This window comes from Chroicocephalus ridibundus, chromosome 9 (genome assembly GCF_963924245.1).
Source record: "Chroicocephalus ridibundus chromosome 9, bChrRid1.1, whole genome shotgun sequence".
Taxonomy (NCBI): domain Eukaryota; kingdom Metazoa; phylum Chordata; class Aves; order Charadriiformes; family Laridae; genus Chroicocephalus; species Chroicocephalus ridibundus.
The window spans coordinates 2,937,585-2,960,066 of NC_086292.1; the positions used below are offsets into that span (position 1 = coordinate 2,937,585).

At 53.5% G+C, this 22,482-nt stretch overlaps 1 protein-coding gene across 1 annotated transcript in view; it reads left to right on the forward strand.

Annotated features, from left to right (window-relative positions):
• SLC16A2 (solute carrier family 16 member 2) overlaps positions 1-14,834 on the forward strand; it is a 34,502-nt gene extending 19,668 nt beyond the window's left edge. The window contains exons 2-6 of the mRNA XM_063345467.1: positions 6,720-6,864; positions 10,902-11,364; positions 11,823-11,966; positions 12,493-12,721; positions 14,032-14,834. Coding sequence (XP_063201537.1) covers positions 6,720-6,864; positions 10,902-11,364; positions 11,823-11,966; positions 12,493-12,721; positions 14,032-14,252 — 1,202 coding nt within the window. The 3' untranslated portion in view covers positions 14,253-14,834. The remainder of the gene's footprint in view (positions 1-6,719; positions 6,865-10,901; positions 11,365-11,822; positions 11,967-12,492; positions 12,722-14,031) is intronic.
• Positions 14,835-22,482: the final 7,648 nt, after the last annotated feature.

The window sequence follows — 22,482 nt, forward strand, 5'->3', positions numbered from 1 at the left end:
GTCTCCGCGGAGCCTTCTCTTCTCGAGGCTGAACCCCCCCAGCTCTCTCAGCCTGTCCTCACAGCAGAGGGGCTCCAGCCCTTCCAGCATCTCCGGGGCCTCCTCTGGCCTCACTCTATCAGGTCCATGTCCTTCTGCTCTTGGTGGCCCCAGAGCTGGAGGCAGCACTGCGGGGGGCTCTCCCCAGAGCGGAGCAGAGTGGCAGAATCCCCTCCTTCGACCTGCTGGTCACTCTTCTTTTGATGGGAGATGGGACATGGGCAAATTTGGTTCATCTTGGAGTCACCCAACATCAGGAGAGATTGGAGTAACAAGATCCCCAGCCTCCTCGAGGGTGTAGGTCATGGAAAGATGTCTGGATGGGATATGGTGGATGGGAGCCCATGCTGAGATGAAGTTGTTGCGGCTGTAACTCCTATTTGTTGGGTAACTTTAGTGTGTGGTAGGTGAATCATCTCTTAAAAATTGTAGGCCAGAAGGCAACACGGAGAAGAAAAACCTTTCTGGCCTGCCGAGGGGAGTGCTGGGGAGAAAAATCCAGCCTGGGCACATGGAGGGGGGTTTCAGCTGCAGAGCACATGCTGCCTTGTTGCTTTTGGATGGATTTCACAAGAATTTGCATTTCTGGACCAGCTCTGGAGCCTCCGAGGCCGAGCAGGAGCCGGGCTGCGGACGGGGAGGACGTGATGCAGCTCAGACATGGGCTCGAACGCCATTTTGCTCTAACCACGGTCGAATTTTATGGTTTTGGAATGAAACGATGCTAAATGTGGCTGGGGCTGAGTTTCTCTGAGATGTTCAGCGCACGAACCTCAGGCAAACACTCCACGCCTGCTGCTTGCCAAGCGAAACCACAGATCTCTACTTAACGTGGCCGCAGAGCAGCTAATATTGGGATTTTTCTCTCACATAAGCTGATGTCTGTCACTTAGTGGTTACAGGAGGTGGCCTGGACATTGTCTCTTAAATGTCCCCTGCATCCTTGAGAGCGAGAGAAGGTGGAGAGGCCCGATCAGGAGAGATGTGGTGGTTTTTTTAAAGCAAAGTACATTCCCAACCTGGTCTGTGCTCCCGCACCAGTTAAAAATGGTTTGTTTTAAAGTCTGCTATGGCAAAGGCTGGGTGGACGCTTGCTGGGTCTGGTTATCCATGGTTGTGGGACCATGCCGCGATGACAGTAGCTGCTACTTCTCCTGTGACATTCACATTTTTCCTTAGTCTGTCTTAATACCACCACGAACGGGACACTGAAAGGGTCTGTAATCAGACCTGGCCTTGGATAATTCCTCTGAATAATGCTATTTATTCCAATTTTCAGGCTGTAATTGAATTGTTCTCAAAAGAAGGGGGGGGGGGGGGAGAAGTCAGCCAAACCTGATAAAGGAGGACTTTGTTCTGAAGCTTTAGGGTATGGTACCAAGCAGGGCTTGCTATACAATTAATGAGTTTATCTGGCTTTTAGCTGCATGTGATGCACAGTGGCTGCCACCGCCCCGCCCCACCACCTCCTCCCATCTAGAGGAGCCTGGCTGCTCCTCAGCTTTGGTTTTCTTGCTCCTCAGCTTCGGTTTTCTTGCTCCTGAGCTTCAGTTTTCTTGCTCCTCAGCTTCGGTTTGCTACTCTTTAGCTTAGTTTCCCATCGAGGTGGCCTCCCCAGATGGGACTTTGCGTCTGCCTTTATTTAAGCCTTGACCAGCCCTCCCCGGGATGGGCTCAGTCCGCGGGGGGTGTTGAGCACATGGGACCGCGCCGTTGGGAGCGTTTCAGGCTGTACTTTGAGTGAGCAAAGGGATGACGCAAATTGCTTTTTAAGGGCACAAGATAAAACAGCTGCTTCATTTTCACTGCAGATGTGCTGCGGGCGGCATGCATTAGCTCCACGGAGGGCGGGCTACAGCCGTCCACTTCCCCATGGTGTCTGCGCGGGCGGTGCCACCAGGTTCCCTGGGCTCCCAGGCCACCCAAAAAGGGAACTAGGTAGGGCTGGGAAGGGCTTTGAAGATGCATGATGAGGTTTGTCATGCCAGCAGGGCGTCCCTGTCCCCACAAAACACAAGTCAAGAAACTACTCGTTTCTTGGAGGAGCGGTGCGGATGGGGAGATGGAGGCAAATTCCCTTTGGCTGCCCCATGTCTCCGCCGAGAAATGCCAGGTCACCCTCTGCAGAATGTCCCTGTCCCCTCCAGCGCCGCCCTGTCCCGTCCGCGCAGTGTGAGTGGGAGAAGCCACGGGAAGCGAGGGAAGACACTTCCTTCAGCGGCGGATCTGAGGTCACCTCCTGGCCCTTGATCCCTCCAGCCCAGGGTATGTGGGTCAGCGGGGAAGCACGGCTGAGAGCGATGTCCCTTCCTTCTCTCTCCCTGGAGATTCATTTTTAAAAGAACAAATAGGCCCAGCCATAAATACTACGCAGTACAATTTTTTAATGATGTTTTTTGAAACAATGAGCTAAATACCAAGGGGGTTTGGATCTGCGTCTTGGACTGGTGATGTTTTCCCCTGTTGTTTCTCACCTTCCTGCTCCTACCTTGCTCTGCTCTGCTGTGCCCAGAAACCTTTTTCTGCTGAGGAAAACACCGGCAAGGAAGGAGCTTTTCATCCTTTTGGGGTGGCCTTGCTGGGAAAAAAATTGATCTGGTGTCTGGCATGTGGGACCCACCTGGACTGACCCCGGGGCCCTGCCCACCTCTTGCTGCTATGCAGACGCGGTGCCCTCCCTGGTCCCTTGGTGTCAAGAGCCCCATTGCAGGTCTTGACCCCCACGTGCCAGTCCTCCTCTGCCACAGAGTCCGCAGCAGCGTTGCCACCCACTGGCAGGGGAAGGACCTGGTGGCTGAGGCACACCTTGTCCAGAGCTCCTCTGTCGTGGGCACAGCTTGATCATGTCGGGCTGGTGGGCAAATGGGTCACCTCCCCGGTTTTTATTCTGTCTTGAGCCCAGGGTGAGAGGTGCCAGGGAGGATGGCTTGGCTTGGCCATGTTACCCACATCTCCTACACCACTACATCACCTTGGAGATCTTCAACTGGTGTATTCCCCTGTCTGTGTTGAAGGCCATGCTGCTTTGGACCTGCCACAGGCCAACAGTTTGGCTGTCATTGTTAAGTCAAGGTGGGAAGGAGCAAGTTGTGGAGCTTTAGCTGGAGCTCTACCCTGTGGGATGCTCTCTTTGGTCAACCTCTCTGCTCCACCAAAGGGGCACCAGCCCCATGCTGGACTCTTCCATATCCCAGGACCGCCAGGAAGGTCCCATCAGCTCTGGAAGAAGCCGGGGCTGCTGGTGGCCTGGGCTCGGGTGTCAGCTTGGGCTGTTGCCGTCCCCCAGCCCGTTGCCATCCCTGCCAGAGCAAGCAGCAAGGAATGGGGTGTGTGCACCGGGGGGGGGTCACAGCTCCCTGGCTGCTCCCCAGCCTTCAGGAGGGGCCGCGGGTGGCAGTATGGTGGCTTGGACGCAGCTGGTCTCAGCATAACTCGCAGTGCCAAGTAGGGTCCGCGGAGAGGTGGCTGTCAGGGAGGGACAGCACATGTTGAGCCACCTCGGATATTGCCAGCCCCCAAATCAGAAGTCATTTTCACTCTGCCTCGCAAAAGGAGAGTGCTTTCAATGCCCTTTTTTTTTTTTTTTTAAACTAAAAAAGTGGCTTCTGAAGCGGTTCGTGTTTCCGTAAAGGCATCCCTTGGAAAGGGGGTTTCTTGGCCATCACCAGCCAGGTTCCCCCCGCTTATGGCACCCAGCCGGGCAGCTCCAAAGCCAGCCCCAGTGCCTCCCGGAGGTGGTTGGACTCACGGCACCTTGAGACTCGATCAAGTCTTAACCCGACTCCTGTCCAAGTTCTGCGCAGCTCTTGAGCTCCTTCCAGCCCCGTCCTCAGCTGGATTCGGTCCATCGTTTCTTTTTGGAGCTGCTTGATCGCACCGCGCCGCTGATAAGGCTTCGTGCCTCTTGTGGGGGCTTGTCTTTGTGTGTTTCAATATCTCGCCCAGGTTATCAACCACAGGGGGTTGCGAGGTGTGGCCAGGCTAGGAATTAACCATCTCATCCAAACCCTGTGGAAATCAGAAGCAAAGATTCCCCTTTTTTTTCTCCTGTGGGCTTTAAATCAAGTCGTAACTTCTCCAGCATCGGAGGAGCTGCCGAAGAGAAGCCCTGACTCAGGCTGGTTAAGCCCCATCTGGTTTCCACCAAAGGAATGGCTGCCTCTGGCCTTCAGGTCCAGGAAAGTCAGGAGAAACTTCAATACTGTATTACACAGATTCCCAAAAAATAAACCCTTCATCCCCCGGATCCAGGGACTCCATCTCCGTGTCTGGAGGGACAGGTTTGGGGCTACATTTCACCTGAACCCCATTTTTTTTCCCCAACCCTTGGTTTTCTGCCATGGCTTTCCTCCAGCCTTGCCCTGACCCAGGTGAAAGGAGATCACCCCCCATCCCGCTGGGGCTAAAACAGGGGGGTAAATTGTGCAACCCACTCTCCGGGGGCTGTTTCGGTGTGAATCACGCCGGGGCCGAGGCGGCTTTCTCCTACCCCTAGATTTTGCCGAGGTTTCCTTCCAGCGCTGGAGCTCGCCCAGCCCTCCCGGCTTCCCGGGGCTTCGCTGGGAAGCGCTGGGAAGACAAAACCCCGCTCTGGAAGTGAGGCTATTGTTCTTACTAATTTTAACTTGATGTTCTTCCCCAAGCCTATTTTTATTCATTGCTTGTGGTAAGCCCTTTCTCTAAGGTAGAGCAATTTGCCACGGGACTCATTTTTTTGTGTTTACCGATTTTAATTGAGCGATATCTCCTTTTTACAAACCCAAAGCTGGAGGAGCTTTTAAGCGCCCGTTGCTGAGCCTCTCGCCCCGGGTTTGCTTTGATCTCCGCAGGTGAGTGTGCGTTTTTGGGGCCAGAGATTGATACTGCTTATTTGCATGTAAATCTCCGGGTTATTAAGATCAGAATCTGGCCCTTTAAATTTAATACTTTGCTTTATGCTTTTATTTCCACATTTCTTAAAGTAATTTCCAAAAATAACAAACTTCAAACATGACGGGGCCATCTAACGTTTTACTGCCTTGGCTGGAGTAGAAGGAACATTTCTGGAAGTATATTATCCAATTTAACGAGCCTTTCCCATCTTGGCTTTGCTCCCACCCCTCACCCCCTCCTGGAGTTGTTTTGGACGGCTCGTTGGAGCCGTGCCACCTAATCCTGTTAGAAGGACTTTCATTACACTGTGCCTTGTGTTTATAACCAAGAAAATCAGCCAGAGAGCGGGGGGGTCCTCTCCCTCTCGCTCGCCCTTTTGCATTTCGCCTGCTGTCGAGACGAGAGCCCGGCCAGTCCCGCGAGGTTCCCGCGCAGTCTCCGCTTTTCTTTTTATTGCCTCGCTCTGCATTTATTAAGGAAGACTTGGGAGTAAATTGGGTCCTTGCGAACTTATAATTAATTTGGAAGGGTCAGTTCTTCCCAGCCTAGCGAGGGCTTCTTTGTGTGGTCCTTTTTGAAAGGCGGAGGTTGGAGAGGCTGTTATATAGCCGGGATTTGCTTTTAATAGGGACCTGGCTATTTTCTGGAAATCTCACGGCTCTGGAAGGACGGGTTGTTATTGTGCGGGGCTGTGCTAAAAGGGTTTGCAGAGCGCTCGGTTTGGGTGCAAAAAAAACCCAACCCCAATAAAAGGAATAAAAAAAGCAAGGAGCACACGTCCCAGGGTGTGCGCGGGGCCAGGTCGTGCTCGGCAGCCCAGAGCCAGCGCCTGAAGCTGGGAGATGCTCCAGGAGGGCCCCAGCTTGGGTGCTGGGTAGGGCTGGGGGCCCCTTGTCCGTCCGTCCATCCGGCCCCGCGCCCTGCTGAGGGGACCTCTTGCTTCTCCTCAGAGCTGGCAGACTGAGATTTGTTCCTTTACCACATCGCTTTTCTTGAAAGCCTGCTTTTCCTCCCCAAAATAGTCACAGAAGCCATTAAAGAGAGAAGGCGGAGGGCAGGGAGAAGAGTATCGTCTTCTGAAATAATCTGCGAATAATAAAAGTTTCTGAAAAAAGAGACAGACAGTGGTTTTCTCCAGAGGTGGGCTGGAAGGAGACATGAGATCACGGTGCTGCTTGGGCATCGCCTGGCAGGGCCAGGGGTGTAACCCAAGCTGGCACAGCCCACGTGTCTCCCATCAGCTCGGCTGCAAGGAGAGGTCCCCGCTGAAGGTGGGACGAGCGGGAGGGGAGGCAGTCCCGGCTCGGTGATGGGTGAGTGTGGGACTTGGGAACGCAGAGCTCTTAACTTGAGATAAGAAACCCTTCATAGCCAAAGCCAGGGAGCAGAGGGCTCTGTGGAGCTCAGCGGGGTTTGGCCATGGAGATGTCCCCTATGGAAGCGGCGTCAGTGGAGGCGTCATTACACATACAGCAAGTGGCCATTGGAAAAATGCGTTGAAAGCTCAGCGCCCTCCCTAAGACACATACGGACCCAGCAGGAGGGAATAAAAGGAAACCCTGGCTGTGCTGCCATCGCACGGGCGAACGGTGAGATGCTGCAGGTGCCAGCCTGGCTCACAGGGCACCATGACGCCAGCGGGAACAGTAACCATGTTATTTATGAGCTGTGCTGTTAATTAATGCTGTGATGGGGCTGCCTCTCTACCGAGACCACCTTCAGAGCTGGGGCTGGGCTCTGATTGTTCTCCTTCTGGCACCCATTTGATGTCCCACCCTGACCGTGGCCTTTCTTCTCTCTCTCCCTAGCATGGGTCGGCTCCTTGGCCATGGGCATGATTTTTTTCTGCTCTCCCATCGTCAGCATCTTCACCGACCGGATAGGCTGCAGGACCACGGCAGCCTCGGGAGCTGCCATCGCCTTCATCGGACTCCTCTCCAGCTCCTTCACCAAGTAAGGCTGCAGAGGGGCCCTCCAGCTCCTCACCGAGCTCCTCTTCCTCGCTGTTCCCTGCAACCCCCCCTGCCTACACATTGCTGCGGCCGTTGGGGGGCAAAGCAAGCGGTTTCCATCCAGACGGGAGGTCTCCTGGCATCCCTACAGCCCACGTGCCCACAGCCTGTTTCTCTCCAAATCGAACCAAATTGCTCTTTTGTCCTTAGATAACAAGAGAGCGAATTTTACCTGATCGAGGGGCTTTGTTTTATGGGATTTCAGCCCTCAGGTCCTTCATTTTAAAACAGGCCGCGAGAAGTTGGCGTGCCTCTTGTGGGCAGCTCCAGAGAGACGCTCGTGAACAAAATCGTTCTGCTTTACAACCAATTTCACATTTTGGTACTGAAAGTAAATCGATGCTTAAAATAATATTTGATGGGTTACACCTGGCAAGAGGGAGTTTCCGTGCAGGGCAGATGGGGTTTGGAGCAGTTTGTGCTGTTCCCGCGCCGTTTGCGGCAGCGCGGGGCGATTGCTGCTCCTCGTTTTCCACGGCTGATCCTGTGCCATGAATTTCTGCTGGCAGGCGCTCGCCGATGTGCATTTGGATGGCAGGTGTACCTGATTCGATGTGGGAGTCTTTCCAACCCTAGACATTGGCATCCTTGTGGGAGCAAAAAGAGGTCACCGCCGGGGTCCTTTATGCGGCGCTTGTTAAACGGAGTCTCAAAGGCACCGTGGAGACACCCGCCACAGCATCATTTGCCCCAGTTTTTCTGAAGAAAAACATTGCTGTGGGTTGGATTTCAGTTAAAACCAGTATTGTTTTAATTAAAATGCTTCAAGAAGTGGGGTTTTTTTTAAAGCAAATACACACCAGTTTCCCAGAGGGCGGCTTGCCCGCGCTGTGCTCCTCCCTGCCCACCCTGCCGGCGCGGGGCAGTGGGACGCCAGCTCCCTTTCACCCCGGGCGGCGAGACCCTCCTGCTCGCCCCAGCCCCGCTTCCCTGTGGATGCGCGATGTGTGACGGGTCCCCGAGTCCCCAGTTGTGGAAACCCCCCATCACACTGGGGCCGGGGGCAGCTTCTGAGCCTCCCGGCAAAGCCCCAGGGACTGGGACCGATTGCAGCCGGGGGACTTGGGATGCTAAAACCATCTCGGGCAGTGGCGTGGAAGGAACCACCCTCTGCAGTTTCCTCCGCAAGTGCCACCCCTTTGTATTTCAAAAGATTATAGTAATGGGAGAAAGTGCAGTGGGTCCTGAGGGAAGGTATGCCCGGGCTCCTGGCAGCGCAAATCACAGGCGCTTCCCGTGTAATCTTGCTTTCCTTCTAATCAACGAAGCTTGGAATTATTTTTTTTTTCCCCTCCCCTATTGTAAAATGTTCGTGCGAAGCAAAAGAGCTCTTGGGACCACATCGCTGCCAGTGGCTTGTTGTGTTGGGCTTAAAAAAAAAAAATCAAACGGTACAGGCAGAGAAGAATATTATTTCCAGGAGAGGTCCAGAGCTGAAATCCCCATTTCCTGCCTTCTTGCTCTTGGTTCGCATTCTTTTGGCTGCCTTTTAAGGGAGAAAGGAGCCCCTTTGCAGCTGGACCGCGGCGAGGGAAGCTGCCTTCGGCACGGCCGAGCCGGAGGAAGAGCAGCGGGGCTGCAGGATTTGGCAGCGCTCCATCTGGATGGCGAAGGCCAGTCCCGAAATTCGGAGCTAGCAGCTCCTGCTCACCCAGAACAATGGAAAAGGGCTTGATGGTTGGTTTTTTTTTTCTGGTCCCCCCTTGCCAGGTCCCTGCAGCCGCAGCTGGAGATGACCCACCCGGCGCCGGCTGGGCTCCGTGCACCGGTGCAAAGGGAGCTGCCGTTCGTGAGCTGAAGGGAGACGCGGCCTGGGTTTGGTGGGCTCAGGCAGGGCTGGATCAAGGCTGAGCAACCCTTTATCTCCTGGTTTCTCTAAAATGGGTTTGCTTTGTCCAAACAGAGGAGCAGCGGTTGCCGGCACCGCACTGAGCTGATCCAAAACACCACTCGGCCACCGAGGCTGTATGGCAGGACCCCAGCGCCCAGCTCACGCTCAGTGCCTCCCGCTCCCAAAATACTGGGAACTTTATACAAAAAACGCTAAATAAACAAAATATGCTGAAAAGCAGAGCACCGGGGAAGGCTGGGGTTTTCTGCATGGGGTCAAGGCGAGGGTTTTCCTCACTTCGCTGCCTTGCACCAGGGTATCTCCTGCACTTGTTATCAGCTCGAGCCACCACAGATCGTACGTGCCCTCAAGAAGAGAGAAATCCCAGTTGTGTTAAGACTTCACCCTCCCTCCAGTTTTAAGGCGGGTGTTTTGGCATGAGGAACAGGAGATGATGGCCAGTTCAGCAGAGCTGTCTTCATGTGCCTCCCCAGTGCCCTCCCAGTCCTCCTCTTCTGCACCATGAAATGTTCTGTAGTGGGGTTTGAATCCCTTTTTGTCTGCCTCTCCTTCCCCTCCGCAATTTCTGCCCAGTTTCTTCTGCAGAGAGACATCCCTCAAACCTCTGCCAGCGGGGCTGAACCAGGGCTGTTCCCGCTGTGAGCTGTAAGTGAGAGGCAGCTGCTGGAGGAGCACCTCCTTGTCCCAGGAGATGTCATTATCCATGGAAGACCTCGTTATCCAGGGGATACGATGGCACCTTTCTCACTGGAGAGCAGCTGGCTGATTCCCAGCAAGCGGGATGGGAAATCCTGGCTAAGAAGAAAGGCTGAAAGGAGCCCTTGCTCATGCAGGGGTGTCTTAGCATCAACGGGGAGCAGATGGCAACCGTGGCATTTGTCTCCACTTATCCAACACGTCAGCTTAGCAGCAGTACCAAAGCTGGTGTGACCCAGCTGAGATGGGCAGGGCTGGTGCGTGGGAGGTCGGAGACAGCCTGCACGGCCCAGCTGCTTGCCTGGCTCTTGCAGGGGAGGGTTTCTGATGTGGCTTCATTCTGGAGTAGCTGGAAATTGCCTTTGCTGACAGTCATTTGTCTTTGAGCCGTTGGGTACAGCAAGCACGTTCTGCTTGGCTAGCTAAAGAGACGAGCGTGTAATGGAAGAAATTACGTGCTTGTAAACGTTTTCTCAGCTTCAAACTGCTCCATTAGATCTGGGCTGCTGTCTTCTCCCTCGCTTCATGAGCAGCACTCAGTATTTCACATCAGTCATTCTGAGTGTTGGAGTAAAGACCCCGTTCGTGCAGCGTCGCTTGCCCGGTGAGCTGCCCAAACGTTTCCATCGCGCTCTCCTCCCATGCAGTATTTCATGGCAGACTTTTGCAACTGAATGCATTGCACAGAGATGGAAGAAAGAATCCTTCATCGGGAGAGAAACACAACTGGTTATTTGCCTGACTTTAGGCTCCTTTCTCATCTGGGAAAACCGGGCTGGCAATTGGGAAATGGCTCCTTCCAAAAGTTTTCAGGACTTTCCGCTTGTTCTGTAGAGCAGCCACTTCACTCCCTCCTTGAGCACAGCCACCAATGTAAGGTACAAATGAGATCTATTAACTGTCTAATTGAAGCTCCCAGAGGAGCTTAAAGAAGAACAACTTAATTAACCAGCCTGGGCAGAAATGCAGTGTTCTCTTCCTAAGTGCCTAATAACCAGCTGGGTTGGTGCCTTCTGCTTTCAAACACTGGGTGCAGAATGTTTTCAATTAGTCCTTTCAGTGGAAAAAAAAAAGGATTTCTAGCTAAAAATAACCCACCCTGCCTACCTTAGAAAATCTTGCTTGCTGTAATTTAAAAACCATTCAAGTTAGGTCAACTTCCCAAGGAGGGCAGGTTGGCTGCTGTCTTCTCTTTGCAGAAAGCCCTCCCCAGCTAGACTTCATTTTCCCGAAGATTTAACATGCCAGCTGTGAAATGAGGATAATCCTTGCTTTGGCTAGGGAATAAGCTCCTCGAGGTCAGACTGTCTGTGTAGCACCTGTGGTATGTGAGACCTGGGTCTTGACTCCAGGTTCTTCAGGACTGCGGGGGAGAAGGCCTCCTTACTTCTGCATAACATAACCACCTCCGTGTGTTTTTTTCCCACTAGGTCTCTGGAAGTTCGTTATTTCACATATGGGATCCTCTTCGGCTGTGGCAGCTCCTTCGCCTTCCAGCCCTCGCTGGTCATCCTTGGTCACTACTTCAAGCGCCGCCTTGGCTTGGCCAACGGCATCGTGGCCGGCGGCAGCTGCCTCATCTCCGTCCCGCTCCCCTTCTTCCTGAAGATGGTCGGGAAGGCCATTGGGCTGGCACATACTTTCCAAGTACTCAGTGCCTTAATGCTCATCCAGATATTCTTGTCCCTGACGTATCGGCCCATCTTGCCACCTTCTTGTGACTCTCAGCACGATGGGCAGGACAAGCTGGGCAGCCGGAGCATGCGGCAGCAGTGCTGGTCCCAGACGCGCAAGTATTTCAGCTTGAGGGTTTTCCGGAGAAAGACCTATCGGATTTGGGCCTTTGGGATCGCTACTGCTGTCCTGGGATATCTCGTACCTTACATGAACCTGGTGAGAGCCTTGGTTGGGACTGGAAGGGGAGGGCGGTCCCTTTGCCCAGAGTGAAGGGTCTCCTTCCAGGCAAGCAAGGAGGAGGTGGGAAGGTGGAGATGGGCAGCAGGGACAGAGCCACCAAAAGCCTTGAAGCTAAGAAACTGCTGCAGGGTCTGCTGTAAACAGGAACAGTGATGGGAGGAGACAGATTTTTAATGCTTCCATGTGTCCTCTGTGCCAGGGTGGGCAGAGTGGTCGCTTCCCATAGTTCCTGAGGGTAAGCAGGAGAGGAGGGGGCTGTTGGGTTTGGGGTGGGTGGAGGTGGTGTGTGCAGGTCAGGGTGGTGTGGACATGAGGGTCACACAACCGTCCCCAAAGCCATGAAGCCCTCGGCAGGAAGTCTTGTCCTTTTTTGGGAGGTGAGAGGGGTTAACTTCCTGAGGATTCATGTCTTTGCGTTCTTCCCTCCATCGTAGGTAAAATATGTGGAGAAGCGATTTCAAGAAACCAAAAAGGACTGGATCCTCCCGGTTTGCCTCGGAGCCATGTCAGGGCTGGGGCGCTTGGTTTCAGGCCGCATCGGCGACTGCATTCCCGGGCTGAAGAAGATTTACTTGCAGGTATGTTGTGTCCGACACTCTGCGTAGCTGCTGGCTAACCACTGCGGGTGGGGATAGCATCTCTACATCAGCATCGACACGCTGCTTAGTAACTGTCAACAGCAGATCGCAAATCCTTTACCGACCATTACCTAACACTCTTGTCTGTTGTTAGGGAAGAAAATTTATTACAGAAAGGTGCACAGAGAAGTTACATGCTTGACTTGAGGTCTCAGTGTCTGTTCAGCAACCAAAGTCTGTGGTCCCGACTCTTCCCAAACTGCTGGACACCCTCTCACCTTCTTGTGGTTTTTGAAAAACGAACTGCTGAAATCTAGCAGCTAATCCAGCAGATAATCCTTCCTAAAGCTTCTTAAAAGGTTATTCTTAAGGGCCTCTCAGAGACGAGCAGAGCATGGATGCTATTGCTGGGTCCAGAGGAGGGGGAGATGTCGTTGACCTGTTCAGTGTTATCTTCATGGCACCTCCTGCTGCCCATCCCTACTCATCCTGCACCCCAATGATGTGCCCACTTTTGTCTCCCCAGGTTGGGTCCTTCGTGCTGTTGGGCATCCTGTGCATGATGATCCCCCAGTGCCAAGGGTTCGAGGGCGTCATTGTCATCTGCCTCTTCCTTGGCCTTTGCGATGGCTGCTTCACCACCATCATGGCCCCCATCGCCTTCGAGCTGGTGGGGCCCATGCAGGCGTCCCAGGCCATAGGGTACCTCATGGGGCTGATGGCTGTGCCCATGACTGCGGGTACGCCGATAGCAGGTTGGTAACGCTGTGGTGCCGGACCTGACCCAGCTGTTGGGAGGGAGCAGATGTTTCTAGCGGCTTTCACCCATGGTGATGTTTTGGCATGAGAACAGACGTAGGGTTTTGAATGTTCTGGCTTATTGTGTCACATGGCGGTTGAAGTACGGGTGTAGCATCACTCCATGCTATGTCCTGTAGCATCTCAGGGCCTTTCTCCAGGCTGATGAAAGGTGGCCAGTGGGAGAATAGGGAGAGCAAGCCAAGATCACATTAACTGATTTCTGTTTGAAGCTGAGCTAAAAATTGGCAGATACTAGTTTTCTAGAAGCCCTTTTAGATATCTAGGGACTGATCGCTAATCGGTAGGTTCAGCTCCTGGATTGTTGAGGCAAAGTTAGAGATGGAGACACCTGAGCCTCTGTCTTCCCAAGACTTGGGTATGTGTTTAACATAGTGATAACCACAGCGTCCTTAACAGCGAGCACTTTGCCAAAGCTGGCCCTTGGACGGCAGAGCGCCTGCATCAGCAACCGCTAAGCTAAAGCTGTATAAGCACCTCTGATCTTTCTGCTTCTGGCAGCAAAATTCAGTTTAACGCCCTTGTGAGGGAACGTGGGGGTTGCGGACGTCTCACTGCTCGGATGCTGCTGCAGGACCCCCTGCGTCGGTCTCGGTGGGCACAGGGCTGGGTGACGGGGCTCATTTCATGGGCGTAATCACAGGAGGAAACTCAGAGGGGTTTCCCAGTGCCAAGAAATGGCAATGTGTTATTCTCCAGGGATGCCTGGCGGCATCAGAACTTGCCGAACTGACAAGTGCAGAGCCTCACTGGTTTTTAAGGGATTGGTTATTGTTTGTAACGGGCAGCGTGTACTTTTCAGCATGCACTTTTCATCCCCATGTAGATAAAATATCCATAAGCAAAGCAGGGCTTCCAGCCTGTTCCCATCAGGGAACAGCCCCTGCCCGCTTTTCCTATTAACTCCCGGCCGGCACTAGGAAGAGCCACCTGAAATGTTTGGTTGTTTAACAGTGTCTCAGCTTGCATTTGGGATGTGTCTGAGAGTGTCCTCTTCTGGTTAAATAGGAAGGATGGCGGAGACATTCTTTCTTGGCTTCCTTGCTACACAATGTTGGCCACGCACATCCTTTAATCCAGGGCATAAAAACTCCAAGGAATGCAATGGAAAACAAGACGATTGTTTTAAAAGCCCAAATCTCCCCAAATCTGGTGGTTGAAGCAAGCTGCAGCTCTCACTCGAGGGAGGAGACAGGTCAGTCGTTAGACTGACGTGCCCTTAACCGCCGTTGTTCTTCTCTTTCAGGATACCTCAATGATTATTTTGGGAATTACGACGCGGCCTTTTATTTTGCCGGAGTCCCCCCCATCATCGGCGGCTTGGTGCTCTCCGTCGTCCCGCTCATCCATCAGAGGATGCTGAAGAAGCAGCGCCTGGATTCCGGCAAAGACAAGATGCTGGTGTCGGAGGGGGTGGTGAACGGGGAGCTGCTGCCGGGCTGCCCGGCCTCCGAAGCACACATGTAACGCCGCCGCTCACCGACACGCACTGTCGCCACCAGCAGCCTCCCCATCGCCCAAGCACAGGCCCTTTTCTAGACGGACCGTAATTCTCAATGATCGCAGATGCACTATGTTTGTAAAAGGAAAAACAAAAAACAAACAAACAAACCAACAACAAAAAAACAAACCCACAGAAAGTTCTTCTAGTTAAAGGCTTTTAACTAGCAGAAGCGCTCATTTTCGGGACAGTTTTGATTTCAAAGCCGCCTTTTTTTTTTTTTTTTTTTCCCTCTAACCATTTTTCTAAGGAGAACTCTCACCAGGATTCAAACTTGATCGATCTCCCGCTCCTCTCCCCAGTTTTCTATATGTCACGACAGAGGTTTACAGCTAATAAATGCCTTTTTAAAGCAGGCCGCAGAGGGAGCGTGTTGAACCTTGCAGCTGTCCATCCTCCTCCTCTGGTGCCACTCGGGTGTCTCGTCCAAGCGAGACGGCCCCCTCCCCGTCCAGCGCCGGAGGCTGTTTTGGAGCCAGCAGATCTGAAGGAGGAAACGCTGCTTTAATCCGATGCACAAACCAAATAAATGGTCATTGAGTCCCGCTTTAATCTTCTTCTCTCCTCCTTTTCCGCTGCTCTCCCGTGCACCCAGGGAGCTGCAGCTGGGATGATGGGGAGCTCGGCTGGCTCCGGTCCTGCCGCCCTTGTCAGACGGAGCCCTGCAGGAGCACCCCCTTCCTGCAAATTATGCCTTAAAAACGAGGGGACAAGACCAGCGGGTCCCTCGGCCACTTTCTGCCTCCATTTTCTCACCTGGCGACGAATGATTGGTCTTTTGAGGTGCAAAAGAGAGGGGCAGCTCCCAGCGCAGCCCGCGGCGGCCGGCTCTGGAAGGCGAAAACTGTGGGCAAGGCACCCAGATGGGCATGTCGAGGGTGTCGAGGCACGCAGGGTCAGGACAGAGCCCCGTGTGTGTCATGGGTTTGCTCCGTGCCAGGAGGATGCAGGGGATGGGGGGATGCAGCCGGCTCGGGGCACCCATGGATGCGGGGATGCAGCACCTTTGGGGCACAGGGTGCCACCACTGTTTTTTGGAGCTGGTTGTGTATTATGCAGCAATAACCACGAGTCAGTATTGGCAGGGGAAGCCCGGTGTTTCCGAAGGATTTAAAAGCCCCGACAGCGTTTAGCTCGTAGCCCGTGTGTTGCTGTGCAGAGCCGGCGCAGGGTCAGTGCCGTCCCGGGGGGAGAGGGAGAGAGAGGACAAGATAATGGCACAGCCCGTGGGTACCCACTGCACAGAGCGAAGGCAGAGCTCAGCCTTGCGGAGAAACTCGTCATCTCCAGATATCGCTAATGAGCAGGGCACAGAGCAAGGGAAGTCCTCTACCCCCGGTGGGTCTCTGTGTGAACAAGGTGCTGGCTGGGACCAGGGTACCTTTTCCTGGGAATAATAACCCAGGAGAGAGCAAGAAACAAAGCTCGCATTTATCCTGGCTGCAAAACCATCCTTCATTGCATTTTCATTTTACTCACCTGCCATTAAAAAGAGGGACATGTGCTGTGGGGGGTCATCCCTCGGTCCCACGGGGGTTTGTAGCACTAAGACAAACTTTTGCTGTGGAAAATTGGTTTGAGTGGAGGTTCCCCTCCTGCGGGCAGCGGCGGGAGCTCTGTATATAGGCTCAGGGTCCTGCATGTCCCTCTGGCCCTGTTTTTAATCCACGTTGGCTAATGCGTTATAAGGTCTTGTTGTCTTGTGGCCCTTCTGTCCCTGTACAAGCTGGAAAATTCCGTGGTGTGTTGTGACGTGTCTGTTTGTGACTATAAACCGAGATGTCCGTTTGTCTCTTTCATTGATACGCTTTTCTGTGACCGTTACTACCCTTCATTGCCTGTATCGCATCGCCTGCTGCGGCTCTGCTGCCCCACCGCGCGGTTTGGGAAGCCAGAGAGGGCAGCAGGAGCTGGATGGGAAGGCAGGGCATGCGGACACCCACTGTGCATCTGTGGGAGCCCAACCTTGCTCCAGCTCCGGTGGGATCTGCCAGGCTTAGCCTAGGGCAAGGCATTAAAGCCATGCTTTTCAGGTGGGGGCATTGGCAGTGGGGCTGGCAGCAGGAGAGAAATGCATCGTAACTCCTTTTGTGAGGTTTGGGGCTTCTCTGCGCATCGGAGTTTGATGAAGTTCTTTAAATCATATTTTTGACCTTAATGCCCCCCGCAGGACAGCTTATGAGGGATTTAAATTCAAGAAGTAGCTTCTTCAGACCAAGAAGAGGACGAGCAGAGCTGCCTCAAACCCACCTCTGGCCGGAGCGAGCGGCGGCACGGCAGAGCCCGCCGGTGACTGCTCCCAGCCTCGCACGAGACTTAGTTGCGGTAAAACCTCTCTGGCTCATAAGGCGATTTATGGTTCAAATCCCAAATTTCTACAGATTTCCACTTGCCTTAAATGCTCCGTCTGCCTGCAAAGGTCTTTGCCCGGGAGAAGCCCGCGATGGGTGCTTAATGCTGCAGCAGCATCAGACCAGCTCTGCGTCAGCCGGGAGCCAGCGCTCTTCCCAGGAGGGATGGGTGGTGGTACCCACGTTCATCCTCCCTAAATTTTGGTCTTGGCCCACGGCTCTTATTATCGACCCTCTAGGAGATTTTGAGTGATGAGGTGCAGTCATGGACCACCCGAGTTTGGTCGAAAGAATCCACCCCTCATCCTATCCTGGACCAACCTCCGCTACCAGCCTCCCAAAACCACTCTCAGCATCTTTCTCTGGTCGAGATCCTGCCCTTGGCCAAGAAGAAAGGCAAATTCTGCAGCAGGGAAGGCATGTTTGAGTAACGGCAATGAAAGGTTCACCTCGTCTGCAAACACAGATGGGAACGGGAAGGGCAAAGGTTGGAGTAGTCTGTCAACAAAAAGGGGAGTATTTTTGGGTTTGTCTGTCAACTAAATGCGGCTGTTGTGCGTCTAGTTTGTCCCTTGAGTATCGGGCAGCTTGCAAGAGTTTTTGCAGACTTGTGGCATGTGAGAGGTGGGATTGTGGTGATCTGAGCCTCTGTAAACGGGAGGAAATTGCATTGGTCTCCAAAATGTCCTTTTAGCCTGTTGTAGTCTGGTGCTGTGACGCCAAATAGGCCCCTACCTGGTGCAAAAATCTTCATCCGAAAACCCCTCCTGTTTCTTCCCATCAGGATCCGCTCGTCCTGGCCCAGCACATCCATGACCTCTTCTGGGCAGGCGAGGGCCGGGCGGGAGGCAGCGTTCACGCCAAAACTACCTTTTACTCAGTTTTCTAATTAAAAAAAAGAAACAACAAATTTCCCCCTCCCCTGCGAGTGCCGGGCTGTGATTCCTTGCTCCAGGAGGGGAAGGTGGAGCCCGACACTCTGGGCTCGGCAGTTTTCGGGAGCCAGCGAGGGGACGGGAGCGAGTCGAGTCCCTCTGGGATGGGAATGGGGTGGACGGGAGCGGGGAGGGAGCAGCTTCGCTCCGTGCCCGGGGTGTTTGGATAGCTGCGGGCGCGCGTAGCTTTATGTAATTGTACAGCAAGCGCCGGACGTGTCCCAGCAGCGCCCTGCTCGGGGCTTGGCTGGGGCTGCCTCTCTAAATCTTTAGCTTGAGGGTGTTCAAAACCAAGTTGTTGTCTTTTCTTCTGTTTTTTTTTTTTTTCCTTTTTTTGTTTTGCTGCTGCAGAGCGAGGCGCCGGCTTTAACTCCTCTGGCTCTGGCTGAGGGCTGGAGCGGGACAGCCAAGCTGGAAGGGCGCGGGGGGGTGGTCGGGGTTTCAGCCTTTGGGGGGCTGCCCCGGCCATGGGGAGGCTGGCAGGGCAGCGGCTGCCGGAGCTGCCTGGGAAGTGCCATGATTCACGGCTTAGAGCTTTTTCAAGTTGTGAAACAAAGCTGGAACCATCTGGAGGAGCCGCTTCATTGCAGCATGCCTTGCCCTGAGGTCCTGCGGCCAGGGAAATACACATTTCTAAGTAAGTCCCATAGCTTAAATTTACCAAATTCTGGCTACTCATTGGCTGGGGTTGAGGTTTCCTAACATTTCTCTGCTGTGGGAGCTGTGGGAAGGCCGCATCCCAATCGGCATCAAAGCTTGAGGGCTTTTGCAGGTCTGCTGTGGTACCGCGGGGTTTGGGGACCCCCAGTTTCAAGACGGTTTGGCTCTGCCTCCCACCGTTGGGGTGGTTTGGGGATGCCAGTTTGGCCGTGCCAGCGGTCGAGGAGCTTCGTAACCCTCGATGCTGAGCTGCCTGGTCCAGAGGAGCCGGGAGAGGGAGGTGGCCTACAGCTGGGCAAGGACATTCCCGCCCTCCCATGCATGACACTGCCCCAGGAGCATTTTGCACGGCGATAGAGGGTGTCTTTTGGCGTTGGTGCTAAGAACGATTTGCTCCGGGCAGTCTGATTTGGTGCTGAGGATCTCATCTACGCTTCCTCAGATCACTCCAGTTCAGCATCCCGGGAGGTTTAGGGTTGACTTTAACCCTGGCTGACCCTGCGTCTCTATGTGGCCATACAGTCCTCGGAGGACCAAAGGCTCTGGAGGCAGAGGGGGACAGAGCCAGCCGAGACCCCTTGCTGTCCCTCCACCCTTCACTGCAAACCGTTACTCGCTTTCACGTGCCTCTGTACACAACAGGGTTTTGTTTGGGGGTTACCTTGGTTATTTTAGCTTCAATAATTTTCACGCTGGCAGAGTTTGCCTCTCCCTCCCCTGATCCAGCTGGAAGCAGAAAACTGGAATGACTTTGAAAGCCCCGGCTCCTTTGCCAAGGCAAGCGGGGCAGCCCCCTCCCACCGCCGGAGCTGCTGCCTTTCTGCCGCCAAAACCCACACGCGGGCAGCACTTGGGGGCACTTTCGTCTAGATCCCAGCTGCCCTTGTAACCTGTGGGGAGAACGATGTGATTAACAAGTGCTCCTTAAATACTCCTCCAGTGTCCTCTGTGTAATGCTGGTTGGGGATGGAGATGGTACCGTAGAGAGGCTCCACCAGCAAGCAATGAACCAAAGTAAAGGTGTTTCCCTTCTTTTTGTGAGCCTTTGGAAGGAGAACAGACATGGGGATGGATGGAGCTGCCATCCCCGTGCAGCTCCGAGTGGGCTTTGTGGCTGAGCCACGGGGGCGGCTGCAGGGGTGACCCTCCCCATGGCCATGGGGTGACTGTGGCTCCAGGCGCTTTATCAGCTTGGCACGGTGGCTCCGTGGACTTTAGTCCTGGTGACAGTGGGGTTATCGCTGGGCTTCGGTGGGCTCACCCTGCACAACCCCTTTCCAGGCGGGGGTGGTGGTGGTGGTGGTTGTGGTGGCGTTGATTTATTTTTGCAAACGTTGCAATGCCCTTAGTGCTCCCACCAAGGACGGATGCTGCGTGTGCCCTCACATCACCTCTTCCCACCGCAGCCGGGCCACCATAGCGGCAAAACAGTGGCACGGCCCATCACGGGCACGGGGCTTGGGTCCCTGCTCCCGGCAGAGCTGAGGCAGGAGAAGACAGACACACGGTCCCTCCCGTTTTCTGCAAAACACGGCTTTGGAAGGAGGCTTTCTGCTTCCAGAGTTTATCAGGAAGAAGTTCTTTACTGTGAGGGTGGTGAGCCCCTGGCCCAGGTTGCCCAGAGAAGCTGTGGCTGCCCCATCCCTGGAGGGGTTCAAGGCCAGGTTGGACGGGGCTTGGAGCAACCTGGGCTGGTGGGAGGTGTCCCTGCCCAGGGCAGGGGGTGCCACTGGGTGGGCTTTAAGGTCCCTTCCAGCCCTGACCATTCTGTGATTGTACAATTCTATGAAAGTTTCTCCTCTTTTTGTAACGTACTTCCCAACACTCACCTCCAACTGGCAAGGCAAGCGTAGCTCTTAACTGTAGCATTAGAGGCAAGACTTAGTGTCTATTTTACTAAGGAATGAAGCTTTTTTTTTTTTTTGTACATTTTTAATCGTGGCATGTAAGACGAGTTGTTTACTGGAGCAGGTTTTTGTGTAGTGTTGATGCTTTGCTTCTGGTCAGTGATGGCCAGATCGCCTGAATGCAGTTGGGTTTTTGGCTGCCAAGTGCATTCAATCCAATCGTTTTGGGAAAGAGCACGACTTCTCGAGGCCTGAACTTTCCCAGCATATCCAGTTTCAGCCATTTGAACCCACTAAAGCTGGGGACAGGACTTTTTGGGGGAGGCGGAGGGCAATTAGGAAATTACCCCGCTCTCCCTCCCCTGCCCTGCAATCCAACAGGTTGAAGCCAAATATTTGCTTTCGGATGGGTGGATTTTGGAGCCGACTCCACATAAGAGCACCGGGGCGGAGGCTTGAATTTTGGCCATTCCGGGTAAGTCATGGGATGGCTTGTTTTTAAAGCAGGACCTCCGAGCCTGCTGCCGTCACCCCCTGCTTAGTGGGTCCCGATGCCGTGCCTTTCTCCAGCCCTGCCGCTCTCCGGGGCCGTCGCGGTCGACGTTAGCTCCATCACAACGGAAAAAATCCTTCCTGTGGGTTTTCAGGGTGGGATGATTGCTTTGCCCTGCTGATGTGCTGGTAACGCTCACCCTCGCAGTGTCTGCGCCCACTAGAACGACCCGGTGAAAGGCTGCAAGGACCATCCATAGCTTTGCAACCTCATTTTTTTTTCACTGTGCTCCCAGCCCTGGCTCAGCGGGAGCCGTGTGTGGCTGCGAGCAGGGTCCTGCGAGGTGCCCGGGGCTGCTGGGCACCCTGGGCAGACCAGCAGAGCCTGAAAGCAAACGCTCAATTCGATGCAGAAGTCAGACCCTGAAGTCTAAAATTATTCTTTTTTTTTTTTTTTAAAATTGTTTTTGGACGCCTGCTCCTTGTAAGCGATTTATACTCCTTTAAAATTTTGTATCTGGAAGTAAAGTATTTGAATGTATGTCTTAAAAGTATGATTATCCTTTCAAAATGTGAATTTCTGATTGTTGGTATACAAAAAATAAAAACAAAACAAACCTACCCCATATTAGCACATTTTTGTAATTAATGTTTTATGAATGTTGTTTTAAAAAATTGTGTAGAATAAAACCAGTTTAAAAAGAAAAGGGGGTTTGTGCCTGTGTCTCACTGGGTTTCCTCTCCCCGTGGCCGGTCGGGGGCTCTGGTACCCCCAGCGGCTTTCCCGGCTGCTGTCGATCCTTATCCCGGCGCCTGCCCGGGATGTCGAAAGAAAAGGGGCTGGAGAGGTGGGACTTTAACACAGGAATTATTTTTATCAAGTCTTTCATCCACCTTGAGGAAAGGCTGTGCCGAGGTCCTGGTGCCTAATGGGGGAGAAGAGGCTCCGGATGCGCCGCAGAGGGGTGAAAGCTGGAGGTGGTCTTGGCGAGGGGAGGATGGGCCTCGTCCCACCCGAGGCATCGAAAACTAAAAAGTAATAAAGAAAGAAATCCCTGAGAGCATCTTGGTGCGCAAAGGGGCGTCAGTGCTCCGTTCCCCCTGGGCACAGCTTTGACTTTTATCCGCCAGCGGCTTCGGGGGGGGCTGCGGCTCCGCGGGGGCTCTCGCACAGGGACAGCACCACGGCTTTTTTTAATTATTATTAGTAGTAGTCTTTCTTCCTTTTGGCAGCAGTTCAGGGGCACGGCGAGGCCTCCCGGGTGTTAGCGCTGGTCTCACGTGAGAGCTAATCTTTTTTGTCAATAAGAGCAGTTATGGGAGGGTTGAGGGAGGGAAACACCGGGGGTGATTATTCATAGGTGAGGTTACTGCGGCTGTGAAACGCTGAAAACAAGGCTTTTATCAAGGACTTTATATTAATGATTTGTTTACGCTAGGTGCTTTAATTGACATTAGATGAAAGCTGACATATGCATTAATTTTATATAGCTCAGGCTTTTTTTTTTGTTTTTTTTTTTTTAAGGCGCATCTCAATCCTTTTTCAAGTTGGGGCTATTTACTGCAAATAGTATTTAAAAAAAAAAAACAACAAAAAAACACCCAACCAAAACGCACCAGGAGGTAAGAGATGGTAAATAAAGAGTCAAAGGGGATGAGACAACAGCAAGGAGCTCCTCCAGAGGACTTCGTGCCGTGCATGCAGGGATGGAGCAAGGAGAGGAAACGCTGCGGAAAGCACCGGGGCAAAATAAGCAATGCCAGCCTAATATTACAACAGTATTCTCGGGATGGCTGCAAATTTGGGGCGGGGTGGGGGGACGGACAGGGGGGAAGGACGGACACATGGGACGGGACGGAGAACGGGACTTGGGGTATGTGATAAAAGGGGGCTGCGCACCATGGGGACAC